Source organism: Netta rufina (assembly GCF_964035555.1).
Source record: "Netta rufina genome assembly, chromosome: 3".
In the NCBI taxonomy this organism is placed as follows: Eukaryota; Metazoa; Chordata; class Aves; order Anseriformes; family Anatidae; genus Netta; species Netta rufina.
Genome location: NC_140125.1, coordinates 33,058,512 through 33,073,175, shown reverse-complemented (window position 1 = coordinate 33,073,175; position 14,664 = coordinate 33,058,512). Strand labels below are relative to the sequence as shown.

Sequence of the window (14,664 nt, the reverse complement as noted above, 5' to 3'; positions counted from 1 at the left end):
AATACTTTTTAAGGACCATAACATCCAACTTAAAACTGAATTCCATGCTCATTCACTGAATTAATTACTCATGAAAAACTTGTTATACACACCTTGTAGGAAGAAAGTAGGTTGCTCATGGCACCACACCAAACCAGTGTCAGTACTGAGGTTAGGAAGAGGATCAAAATAAAAGGAACTTTTGTACTGAGCGTACCTACACTCAGTAGGTACCACAACTGTCATGAGAGATTTGGAGCAACACTGGGTCAAAACATTTAAATCAAATTAATCTGTCTGTTAACAGACAGGTATTACTAAGCTACTACTTCATTTAAACTGTATAATAATGCTTTTCATCACTGTGTTATTTCTAATGAAAAAGAGGTGGAAAAGTAGGTGGATTTCAAAATGCAAGATTTTATTTTTATACTAGTATTTAGTGTTAATGCAACCACTTCTTATTTTCCTTTCAGTAACTCAATGATTGATGAGCAATCATCAATCATAGTATTTTAACATGCAGTTCTCAGCAGAAGAGTCCAAACAAATGCCATTGTGAACTGGAAAGCAGTGACATCTTATTTAAGGAGCAGAAATAAACACAACAGATGCTTTAATTCCACAAACCCTTTCTATTGGCATAAAACAGCACTGCTGTCATACTAAGCAGTGCTCCCAGCCTCTGGCAATCTGTTTCCACCAGAACCCCTTTGCTGGTGCAAGACCCCTGTGGAGGCTGGTTATGGAGATACACATGTGAAGGAAGAGCGCCCTGATAGTACCACTTAAGAATAAGATCAACAGTACAGTATGGAGAACAGTTTTCTCTGTTCTGCATGTAAACTCCATAGATGTGCTGACACTATTCAGCAGAATGGGTGACATCAGTCCCATATGAAACTCTGCTGCAAACACTTACCTACGAAGCCTTACACAGTCCTTTGCCCCATTCATCTTCAGCAACATAGTATTAAAAACAGAGGAAAAATGAAACAGAGCACTGTTCATTCAGTTCCTCTCTAACTCTTTTTTTCCCTACAGTTCTTCAGGATACCAAGTCATTTCTAAAGGTTCAGTGTTTATTATCAGGCTTACTGTGCACTCTATAAATATTCCTGCCACTTGAGGAGCATTATTTGACTCACATTATGACCACTGTTTTAGCAAAAATACATATAGAGAACTGTTATATCCTACTACGTATATGGTAGTACATGTATATACTCATGTCCGTAAATGGCACAAAATCGTATAGGAGAGGAAGAATGGACTAGATAGTTTCCAGAGGTCCCCTACAACCTAAATTACTCTAGAAGTCTGTGAGCCTATGAATATACAACCCTAATAAAACAAGATATTTTACTGACTGTTTTCATGGATTTAAAAAAAGAAAATTAAAATAAAAACTATAACATCGAACATGACAGAACAGTTTAGAAACTCTGAAACTTGTTGTTTTTTCTGACTTTCAAAGTTAAAAATAAAAAAAATCTGAACTTTTCACAAAGAAACATTACAAAAAATATTTCAATATTTGTTCAGGCTATAATTTTCTTCATATACTCAGTACAAATTATGTTGTTTGTACAAGTGCAGTTTACACTCTTTGAAAACACGGTTCCTGTGAAAACTGAACAAAGGTTCAGATTTGCCATTAAAAAGAAAAGCAAAAAGCATTCTGTGGTAAGGAATCCGTAGTCTACTAACATTTGTCAGTATTAACCTACTCTTTTCTCCATCTTTCAGTCTTGTGTTGACTTGTTTTTCCTTTATGATCTTCCCACTACCCCAAATAACCAACAGAATAAACATCTAGATCAAAGTTTTTTGTTGTTGTCATTGTCTTTTTTTTTTTTTTTTTAAAAAAAAAAAGCAACTAAGATAGCTACTGAAGTCTAACTTGACAAAAATCAGGCTACGTAGTAACTAATAATTCCATCTGTAACAGTACTTTTTTTTTTTTTTTTTTTTTTTTTTTTAATTACTAAAACCAAGGCACCATTAGCAAGTAGAGGCCCCACTACTGCAGTTTATAGCAAATTACATCTTTCATCACTCATCTTCACCCAGACACACAACAGTACTCACCTACACTCCTCAGCCTCTTACCCACACTCCAGTTCCAGCTGTCATCAGTCCTGCTGGCCTCCTTCCCTATCCCCCCAGCCTCAGGCTTGTGTATGCACCCAAGATACTACCCTTCTCTTTCACTCTTCCTTGATCCTTCAAGGATTGCTGCCTTCTCTAGCCTCCTACTGTACACCGCATAAATCACTCAACTCTGGGATACAAAGGAAGTGTTTTTGTTTGGTAGCCAAGGACTCAAACTCTCTGCTCTCCCTTAGCCTCTGTTTCTAATCCCCACTCTATACTTCCCTTAAATTCTATTAGTTTCCTTCTCCAATCTCTCCAAACGCAATCTCTCCTTTACCCTTCTAACATGCATCTTCCTACAATTAAAACTACAAAGTACTTCAGAAAACTAATATATAGTCATATAAACCCACTAAACTGAATTAAGCATCATATACTCAATCCTAAGATTGTAGAAAGCATGCTACAGAAAGATCTTGGGATCACATTTCACAAACTCAGAAGAGTTACCTCTTAGCATGTTGTATGAAATACCAAAAGTAATTACTCTACCGTATTTAGCTCTGATGAAGACTCACCCAAAATACTACTCTGCTTTAGGATATCACATTTTAAAGAAGTGTGGATAAACTTAGGAAAACTTAGAGAGGAACAGCATAACAGTAAGTCCAAGGAAACTATGCCATAAAGAAAGTTTACTTGCTAATTCTAGATGAAATGCAAGTTAGATTGATAAGATATTCTGGAGCAGACTTTTTATGAAGACTTGTTTGCCACATACTCAAGACAGAATATGAAAAAGTTCCCTTGAATTTTCACACAGGTAGATTTGCACTGAATTTTAGGAAAAATACAAAAAAGAGAAGCACTAGAAGAGACATAGACTGTACAACCTTCTTCTGAGGAGGATTTAAGAAAACATTTAGCAAGCATAGGAAAGGCATAACAAACTCGAACCTGTTTGCAGATGATATTTTAGATTATACTGTTTTATATCCCTACTTTTATTACTCATCTTTACCAAAGCCTGGATCAAAAAGCACACTAAATTATATCTTCCACTTCATCAAGAATAAGTCACAAGAAAGGGTTATTTGTGTTCCCATGAAATGGAAAACGGGTAAACACCAAAAATGCTGTAAAGTGTTTCACTATGCTTCTCCACAGTTGTTTAACTCTCAAATTTTTAAGGGTCATCACCTTGTAATCTAGAGAAATCTTAAGGTTTAAATTCTAATATTTATGCACAATATATTCCTACTGTGAAAAAAAAAAGTATACCCTAATCTTAACAAAGCGTGTCATTTTCATTAGTGTTGTGTTTTGAAATATAGCACTCTCACTAAAGATTAATTTTCCCTTGTTGCTCAGTTTAAATATTATCTGAAGAAAAAGAGAGAGTAAAATTTATTATTATATTTATCTTTTTTCTTTTTAAATGGGCATTGCTCACAAATATAATTTGAATTTTGAAGAAGAACTAATATACTATGTGGGCTTCATTATATGCAATTACACTAGTTGTGCATGTTAGATAGAAAAAAAAAAAAAAAACAAAAACGTGTCCACTTTTACCTGGTTTGCATTCATAGAGATCACAGCATTCTCCTGGCTTTCCTGATGCCTTAGAAACCAATATATTCAAATAGCCAGGCTGGCAAACCTTCCTCAAGCAGCCTGCAGGGTTACACACACAACGGCTTGGGAGAGGACAGCATTCCCCAGGAGGAGCATAACCTTCAATCAAGATGGAATCTTCTGGACAGCGAGGAGAAAACTGGACCTCACAGCGGGCCTTGGAGCAATCAGGTTTCTCTTCTGAAAGGGAGAGAAAAATCAGCATGCCACATATGTCAGTAAAACGCTGTTCTGAAGCTGTAAAGGTGGGCTCAGATAAAGATCCTTCTATTCTTCCTCCCCCAAGTCAATAAATAGAAAATTTCTGCTTCTGGACTGATTTTCAAAATTAATGGAATATGCTTCAGAACATCTTGGTATTTGCAAGATGGCAAATATGTTATAAAGTATCATACAAAAAAAAAAATCTAATTTGTGCTATCTGCATGACTGCTGAACTCACACATCAGAAACAGCAAAGAAACTACACATTTGGCCATGACATTAGGAACCAACTTGTCTCATCATGCACAGCCCTGATGTTCATGCCTACACCTTCAGCTTCCTAAGGTTTTCCATAATGAGTAACTGGTGCTAGCTGATTGATTTATTAAATTAATTGACCTAAACCAAGACTTCACATACTCAAAAAGGTATTTAAAAGTTTAACAGCTAACATATTTGAAGAGTTCATACATTAGCAGATTTTTTTTCTGTACATGCTCCTTGTGCTCATATTCAAAGAGTTCCTACAGCTTTAGTGGCTTGAATATCAGAAGAGAAAAAAGGTTTGAGGCTCTGGCTGCAGACACAACAATTAAAGGAGTATTGAGGAACAAGTTCAACAAGTTGGTGGGAATAGTGACAGACTGGACAACACCAAGATTGGCAAAGAGAGAATGAAGATGGAAGGAAGTATTTGGAAAATTAGAGAACAGTCTTCCAAAATTATCCCATTATCAAAAACAATAACAACAACAAAAACTCAATTCTGGCAGAAAAGTTGTGTTGTACTCTCCAATTTCCCAAGCTACACTAGAAAAAATAAATAAAAAATCATTCCCATGACTGGTTTACTCCATAATGGACTATAAAAAAACACTTGTTCATATCCAAGAAGACACCACATTGCTCAATGCAACTGAGTGTTTTTAGAGAACAAGTGGATAAAACACACTCAGAAAAGCAGTATTTTTAGGTAAAGACAAGATAGTGACTTAGCATTTTAAGTATCTGTATATACTGCAGGCATCCTTTGTGGGCCTAACCAGAAAAAGAACAAAGCAGAAAACCAAGACCCAAAATTATAAACTGTTTATAACACTCCTTGGTTATCTGCAGGTTTATACACTAGATGGTTCTGCTACAAATGCCACCAATTACCCTTATAAATTAATCAGCTACTTTGATTGTTGTCATTAAAGTTAGATGCAGAATATTAGAAAGAATAAAAAGAACACTAACTTTATTAATCTGATTATTTTATGTCATTTTCAAAGTTAATCTCTAATGAAAATATCAATGATTGAATACGACATACCAAGTATGAGCATCCATAAAAAAAGTCAAGAATATCTTCTCCAAGAATTTAGTAACTCACTGTTTTGGACTTTTATTTTATTTTATTTTAACTGAAATTAGTGGACATTGCAATTAAAAAAAAGAAAGCAAAAGAGCAAATGTGAAATTCTGTTTCCAAATATACACTAATTGTCAATAATAGCTTTTTTTTTTTTTTTTTTTAAGGATCATTTTTATACTTAATTTTAGTATATTCTTTGGACTTCAATTGATGATGAAGAATCAGAACAGTATTTCATATGTACATGGCTGATTGTTTTTTTAATCTAGTGTCACTATTACTTTTGTTCTTCATCATCTCCCCCCCCCAAACAAAAAAACAACAAAAAACAAAACCTTCCTTACTTCTACTCATATAAATCCCACTTTCATACAATATTCTCAACCTACATACAACGTAAAACATTACCATCCTAGTATACAAATGAAACTGAGCAACTGGAGTAACAAGTAAATTCACCCAAGTCAACAGACAATTTTCATCCAGGTTCCTAACTCCAGCCCACATCTGAGTCAAGGGCAGGAAGAGCCCTTTTTCCCAGACCATGACATGATTCAGTATTTCAAATATAATGTGCTTTTTTCCTTTAGCAGAAAGGAGCAAATAGCCAGAACAATACGCAATTGGCAATATTTAAACTGTTTTCTTGTAGAGTCCCTACTTCAAACTTCTGGAAGCAGTCTGATCTAAAACGTGAAATTCAGCAGCTCCCGAATCAGTATCATTGTATTTTTGCTAAAACTTTATAATCAGTTAGCACTACACTTGCGTAACTGTCATGAGCCTACTGGCAATATTAATAGGTCACAGTTCTGTTTTACTACACTTCAGTAAAAGCTGATGAGGGCTCCTCATTTTGATACCAAGTCTGAATGGAAGACATTACCTTTAAGCAATCATTTAAAAAGTTTCAAGGTTTTTCTGCCTGTTATCTTAGTAACTTTAAGCTTGCAAATATACCTATCTTCCCTATTTACAGGAATAAAATTTTCTGCAAGGCATATTTTCAAAATTAATTGTACTCCATTAACTTAATAGCTTACCTTTTCATTACTTAATCTAAAGAGCAATCAAAATAATATTTGGCATTTATTTTGTAAACAAACTCAAAAACAGCCATAAATGCCACTGCTTTAACAGGATTCTTAATTTAATTCCATTATGTATGGTTACTTAAGATTCATCAAACCAGAGGAATCACTTAACAACTCTCTTCTCATTTATTACCAAAGGCTTCTGGCTCTTACAAAAGGGACATGTAAGAAAATATCTGTCAGAGAAGAAAAATTTAAAATATAACAGACTTTCTCAAAAGACTAAAAGCAGCATTCCACAGAAAACGACTGTGAAATATTTTGCTACATTACCCCTTTCATACACCAACCAGGGACTATTTCAAAGTGGCTTCTCAATAGACCACAACAAAAACCTGTTCCTTATCCCTCAGCATGTCCAGAAACAGAAGAACTTAATTTTTCAACATAGTGTATCAAACATAAAAAAAATCAGATTTTCAAGGAAATGAAGGACTATATTCTTGTGATTTTTGATTAAATAGATCAGCACAGCAAATACAGAAGATATATATTCCTCAATAAAGAAATGGCATGACACACAAATTACGTGGCAAGAAGATACGTGTGGATCAAATTCTCCTAATCCATAAGTCCCTCACAAGAACAATTTCATATAACCACAACTACACATAGAAAGAGAATACAATTCTATGTTAAAGCAGATGTCTCATTTTATAATTCAGAGTTTGTAGTCAGAACAGTTATAACATTAATTAAAATATATATTCATAAAACATTGTTTGATCTCCACCCTTGAAGCAGCTGATAACTGGATGAATATGAGCCAGAAGTGTTCTCAGGTGGCCATGAAGGCCAACAGCATCCTGGCTTGTATCAAAAATAACATGGCCAGAAGGACGAGGGAAGAGATTGTTGCTTTGTACTCGGGCACTGGTGAGGCTGCAGCTGTATTCAGTTTTGGGCCCCTCACTAGAAGAAGGACTATGAAGTTCTCGAATGTATCCAAAGAAGGGTAACAAAGTCGCTGAAGGGTCTAGAGAACAAGTCTTAGGAGGTAGCTGAGGGAGCTGGGGTTGCTTATCTTGGATGAAAGGAGGTTTGGGGGAGACTTTATCGCTCTCTACAACTACCTCAAAGAAGGCCGTAGCCAGGTGGGGGAGCGTCTCTTCTCCCAAGCAACAAGTAATAGGACAAGAGGAAATTGCCTCAAGTTGCACCAGGGAAGGTTTATGTCGGATATTGTGAAAAAAAAATCTTCACTGGAGGGGTTGTGAGGCATTGGAACAGGCTGTTCAAGGAGGTAGTTGAGTCACCATCCCTGGAGGTATTCCAAAGATGAGTAGATGCAGTGCTTTGGGACACGGTCTAGTGGCAGAGTTGGCAGTACTAGGTTAGTGATTGGACAGGATGATCTCAGAAGTCTTTTCCAGCATAAGAGGTTCTATGATTCTATAATAAGGTAACCATTTTAGTAAGAGCTCCTAGAACTCACAAATTAATTTAACAGAGTGAAGAGCTGTATACACTTTTACTGTTTGCTTTTCACAGAATCAGTTAATAGAAAAAGCATATACAACTTAACCGCATTTCAGTCTCTCCTTTAAAATGAGGGGAAGAGGGGGGAATTAAAAAGGAGAACAATGAGTTACTTGTCAAGGATGCGTCCATCAAACTTCTCAGAATTTATGTCTGAACAGATAAGCCACAACCCAGTTAAAAATAAATAAATAAATAAATTAGTTGCCTGCAAATGTTGCTTTCATGTTCAACCAAGCAGCATTTCAAATGACTACACAAAGAAGAGACACTATCAGTTGGTTTGCTGATGAGCCCTCTCCATGGGACACATTCTCTTTATAGTCTTTCATCAAACACCACTGAAGCTAGAAGCATTCTGTAGTGCTCAAATCTCACCAGGCTGAGCCAACAAAAAATCTCTGCAGAGATAAAGGAAGAGTCTGGATCAATCAATCTCAAAGTTATACAAACTATCTATTCAGAGACAGTCAATCTTCCAAAGAAATTTGGAAATGTATCTGGAAAAATAACATTAAAAAAAAAAAAAAAAAAAAGACCAGAAAATCAGACAATCAGAAAAACTCACGTTAAAAAGACCAATAAATATCCTATCCTTGGAAACAAAAATTCACTCAAAAAGGCAACCTTAAAGACCATTTAATAAAAAAAATAAAATACCAATAACAGTGCTATTTTAAGGTATAAATTAATTCATATTTCAAGACAAACATAGTTTTCTGTGGGTCTGAAGGTTCAGTCTTACTTCCTGTTACTTTGGATTACCCTGCAAAAAGATCCTGCCATTACTAAGTATAGCACAGAGGACAACCTAGAAATAACAAAATAACAAGAGAAACCAAACCACCTAAGTTACAACATGCTGTGTGCTTTTAAAATTAAGAGGGATCATACATTAAAAAAAAAAAAAAGAATTTCTCAAAAAACATTTTTCATTTTAATTTCAAAAACCACAGGAAAATTGTAACACTTCCCAACTCAAAGCATAGTAACATTCAGGCTGCCCTTTTGTTGCAGCCACAGTATATCTGTTGTAAAGTGCATGTAGCGGAAGGGGAGCAACCTTCAAAGAACAGAATGAAAAGAAGAAGTCAAGATAATAATTTTTTTTTTTTTTTTTAATTAATACTAGAAAGAGTCAGTCATAAAACAAGAGCTCTAAAGCTGGAAGCAAACACCCAAATTTCTCAGTTTCTCTATATCAAAAGCACCTATATATTTTAATATGTTTCCCATGAACTTATGAAGTTGCTGTGGGGAAGTGAATGTACAATGGCAACTTACTGGAGTCTTTATTTCACAGTCAGCACTTAGACAGAAGGCCTTTACCTTCCTGAAAGGTTTATACAATACTGGGCATTCAAACCGGCCACTAGTTGGCAGTATTTTTATTAATACTGCCACTGAATACAGGAAGTATAGATCTCGGGAATTTTGTTTGTTTGTTTTGTTAAGTACAGCAGTTGTAACAATCCTCACAAGACACATAGTACATACACCCCCGTCTCCCAAACACATCTTGGCCAACACCAAAGTGTGGAAATCAAAACGGTTCCTGAAGGAGAATTAAAAACATAGCTTTCACCTCTGTATCAAATTCTTTTCCTTCATTATATTTGCATGCTCTGCTTTGACACGCAGAGAAAGTATATGCCAAGTTGAGTTAATGGGAAAAGCAGAGCAGTGAAAGCATTGGTCAGCACAGTGAAAGGATCTTACGGTACTACGTCATGTGGGAGAAATGGAGAAGAAAAGCCACCGCAGGGGCAGGAGGCTGCTCTCCTTATTCTTCAGGTGAAGTGAAATGGATCTGTGCTTTTCTGGAAACCTTTTCAGGGAGTGATTTTTATCATATTGTCAAAAATTCATGTGACCACAGATGCCTTTCTTCAGTCACCATAGAAACAAGGACAGGGTGTTTTCATAGAAGGAGAAGGTTAAAAGAGAACTGTAGGAGACTTGGGTCCTAATGCTTCCACAGAGATACTTCAACTGTGCAGCTGGTCTCTAAAAAATAAGTTTTTAATATGTGCACACATGCATACAGATAAATATACACATAGAGAGATTAAAACTTACTTTTTCTGTTCATCCCTAAGATGCACATAGTATAAGAGTTTTGGAATAGTTAACTTCATATCTAATAGTTTCATCTTTCAGGGAAGTTCAGACCAGAACGTGGTTCATTAAAATGAACACCTTGTATGAGTAAGCAAAGTGACGCAATAAGATCAGCGTACGTGCTTTGAAGACACATGCTGTGCAGCTTTGCTTTTTTGTTTAGTTGTAAACTGGTTTTGTGAAATCTAGGCTAAAATACAGCCAATTTTACAGCATAGCCTTACAGCCGCCATTGAAACGCATCACAAACAATAGGCATACTGTACCGTTACACAGTGGCAGGAAGGAAATATTAAAAGGATTAGAGATAAACAAGAAAAATGATTACCCAGCTAAAGCAGTCAGACAGACAGGGATCGATATCGGAATGCAAAATACCCCAAAGGATTTTCGAGAATCAAAAGGACAGTTATAGTAGATTAAAAAATGAGATTACCTTACACATACAATATGCACAGTCCTGTATACGGATGAACTGCTACAAATAAAAAAAGGAACAAGTGCCTGACCTTTTACCTAATACTGAACTTTATTTAAAATCCATTCTGTTTTGTAAATGAGTTTTATTCTCTTTCGAGCATTCTGACACCCTGGATTTTACATACCACATGATTGAACAATCTGTCTGACCCATATTATACCCTAATCTTGTGATTTAACAGCAACAACCAGCATTAAACATGTGCTAAAAAATACAGAGACACAAATTTTACTAAATATACACTTTTCAATGTACATCTTTGCAACATGCCATCCTCTATGGATTTTTCAAAGATGTTTCATTTCAAGGACCAAATAACCATAAACATGGCTCATACCTTTCAAGACAGACAGAACCAGTCAAGTAAGGCAATAATCCCATTTGGACAGCAAAGCTATAAGGATGTTATATTCCACTTCCTCATTTTATTTTCCTCTATTTCAATACTGAATATATATAGATAGTATATACATATAATATATATATAAATGTATACATAAATATATACGCTTACTACATATATATTTATATATTTTTCATATATATATTATATTTTATAATATCATATTATATAAAAGTTTATAACTCAAAAAAACCCAACCAACCAACCAAACAAACAAAAGACACCAGAATGGCAGTCAAGCTGTAACTCAAGGTGTTGTCTGCCAAGGAAAGGGCTTTACCAGAATCAGTGCAGATTTATCAGACATCAGACGTCCTTTCATCGAAACCCAACTGCAAGTTCAGTGAAACCAATCTTGCTTGTGGCATAATTCACACTTGGGTTCATATCTCCCAGTTCAAAGCACTTCTGTGTTAGACCAAGACCCACACAGGACCCAAGAACTATTTCTGCTGTTAGTCCATTTCATGTAAAACCTCTTTCAATGAATGCATGTTAACATTTTAAATTATATACAGGAACAACTTGACACTGGAAAGTGTGAATCAAAATATGTTGAGGGTAACATTAGCTATTTGACTCAACTGTAACAAGCAATACATAAAGAGAAGGAAATGAGTCCAGCCTGCTCCACACCAGACAGGGAAGCATGCAATTCCAGGGATATGATCCATGCTACCAGCAATTGCACTGCTATTAATCAAGTCAAAGCGCTTTTGAACTTCAGTATTGAAAATCATTCTGATTTCAGATGGAGAGATGAGTGGATAGATACCTGTAGTCAGATTTACAAAAATGAAGCACAATGATGTGGTTACAGATTTGTCGAGGTACTCAGTAGACACTGAGCTGTTGGGTTACCTCTGCTGTTTAAAAAATAAAAAATTAACACCATCAGAACTGAAATAACATTGTACATTATTTCTTTATATAAGAGAACAATTTATGCTGGATGAATGATACTACTACTACTGGCCAACGTATTTAGTTGCAAATCAATGGAAATTTCAAAACACAGAAAGAATATGTAAACAGTAATTAGGTGGTCTCAACTACACAGCCAAGACTTTAAAGAATGCCAGAACACTTTGGAAGTTAGCCCAAAAAGAATATAATAAATTTTCAACCAGTATAAACCACATTCACTTCAATGACTTACAAAAATGTACACTATGAGTAAGTTTACCTAAAGGTAATTAATAAAGCAGTAAGTAGTCTTTATTACAATGATAAAAGCAGCTGCAAAACAGTTCTGTATGGGTACCAAATTGATGACAAAGCACAACTATTTGGAACAATTCCGCTTAGTATAGCTTAAAAATTTTATATATATATATATATATATATATAAGCTAGGTGACATCTGGAAAAATAATCACAAGTATTCACCGAAGGAGAAGGACTACTACATGCAACTTGATGTGACAAGAAGAAAGGGATTTAAAATTGAGCAGGCAACTTATACTCCACAAAGGGCAACAACCACTGGAGGTACTTCTGAACACAAAGAGAATAGAATTATGTGTTGTACCCACACTTGTAATTGCCCACACCGAAGGCACTATTCTCAAATCATCAAGTTTGCTTCCTAACCAAAGTCAGAAAATGTAAGCATAAGAATGACCCAGAAAACACTTACGCTTGTGATGTTATCTACAATTGAAATAAATAACTGAACTTATCAATAAATGAGAATTCACATGCATAAGAAGTTAGCAACCAAGATAAAACTCGTAACAGCAAGAATTAGACTCTCTAGAACTAGATTTGAAACAAAACAAAAAACAACTGAGATGTGAAGATTAACTTAGAAAAGAAAGTTCTGATATGAGAGGAACACAGCTTTCTGGTACTACTGAAATTGAATCAACTGCTATATTTTTCTTTCTTTCTTTTCTTTTTCTCTCTCTCTTTTTTTTTTTTTTTTTTTTTTTTTTGAAGTTAATCATACTCAATAAATTTAGGATATGTGGTTTCTTCACATTCTCTGGTCTCTGCTACTATTCAAAAATAAACAAACAAAAAACCAACCCCCCACCTCAAAATAAGGACTTAAATGCCTTACAATACTTTTCACGAGGAAACTCCACTATGCAAACTAGCTTTCCTAGCTATTATGTTCAAAGAACCTCTGTATGCTTATAACCAGCTTAACCACATATTTCTGAAATTCCTTTACAAAAACACTCAAGATACATAACACTGGAAAAATGAACTCTGTGCAGCATTTCATTCTTTTCTCCTCTTTAATATTCTAAGATGCTGTAATATCAGAAAGTAAGAAAAGAGGCATAGCATTCTTATTTTAGGCAAACAGAAGCTGCCTACTTTCAAGAGCGAAGGCCAATGCCCAAGTATTTCAAGACATTTTTGTTTCCCAGTTTCTGTGCTTCATGTCTTCTCTTAACTTCTCTAAGTTGGCTTTTAAGTTCTTCTAAATACTCTTCTAAATTATAGAATGTAGCATTTCTATTCTATACAATGCTCTATACTACCAGAGATCTTTCTGAATTCTTATTTTTTACTTTTTTTTTTTTTATGAGTATTTTTGAAATGTTTGTCTCCTAGAATGAATTAAAATACTAACTACAATAACTATTACTTTGCAATTCATGAATTACCAAACTTCCAATAATTTACCAAACAAAATTTCTTTGTATTAGGACTACAGAAAAACTGCTCTATATACCTTAAGAAATGTGACAGCAAAGCAGAAGGAGCAATTACAATTTAGGGTAAAATCTATACTGGCACAATGAATTCTTATGCAAAAATCCTTGGTGCCTTGCAGTGAAAAAAGTCTCCAATATTTGTAGTTTGATTCCAATTACATAAAAAAAAAAAAAAAAAGTTTGGCAACATGAAAGAATTTTCTAAACAGCTCGGTCCACCAGGAAAAGCACATCTGTGGGGTTTCCTTTCTAAAGAAATATAGATTTACTTTTGCAGAGAAATGACACTTAACAAAACTGCAGTTAAGATTATTTCACAGAATACAGAGATGGTAGATATTCCACACAAAACATTTGTCTCTAAAGACGAAATCTTCTAATAAATAACACATCTGAGACTTCAGATGTAAGAAGAACAATTAAGCAGTGAACAATTAAGATTCAGTTGTAAGAGATGTTAAAACACTTTGGTTTTTGGGAGGCAATTTTTTATATTCAATGTAAAAAATAGGGAATATTTGAAATACAATATTCTATGCATATAAACTTTCTTGAATAAAAGGACCACATGAACTAGGAAAAATAATGTTAAGTGCTTAAATGTTACACAGCTAATTTTGTTAATTTCTAAACTACTGCCTGCAATACCTGTTTTAAGCACTAGGTTTTATGGGTTTATTTTTTCATACCTACCAATCACACAAATGCAAAAACAAACAAAAACCCTTCTTTATTACAAAAAAAAAAAAAAAAAAAAAAAAAAGAGAGAGAGAGAGAGAGAGAGAGAGAGAAAGAAGCACACAATTTTATTTATAGCCTAGGACCTACACAGTTTAAGGTTGAGAATACATCTGTCCTACTGCTGCACAAAAGTTTTTTAGAATCAATTGGAAAAATAAACACGTAACTGCAAATTTGAGAATCATATTACTCTGCTTCCAAAATGCAGTAGCATACAAACCAGAAATATATACGTATTTAGGTTTAAAAGAGTCACATGCACATGTGTATATATTTATAACCAGCCCTCAAACAGAATCAAGTCCACAAAGAATCATAGTATGGGGAGTCCAAACAAGTTTCTCCATTCTGCAATACTACCATACAAAACCCAATGTAAGAAGATTATTTTTAAAACA

At 34.7% G+C, this 14,664-nt stretch overlaps 1 protein-coding gene across 1 annotated transcript in view; it reads right to left on the bottom strand.

Moving 5' to 3' along the window:
* Window positions 1-14,664, bottom strand: part of CRIM1 (cysteine rich transmembrane BMP regulator 1) — a 182,115-nt gene that overhangs the window by 93,950 nt on the left and 73,501 nt on the right. The window contains exon 3 of the mRNA XM_084285163.1: window positions 3,652-3,894. Coding sequence (XP_084141289.1) covers window positions 3,652-3,894 — 243 coding nt within the window. The remainder of the gene's footprint in view (window positions 1-3,651; window positions 3,895-14,664) is intronic.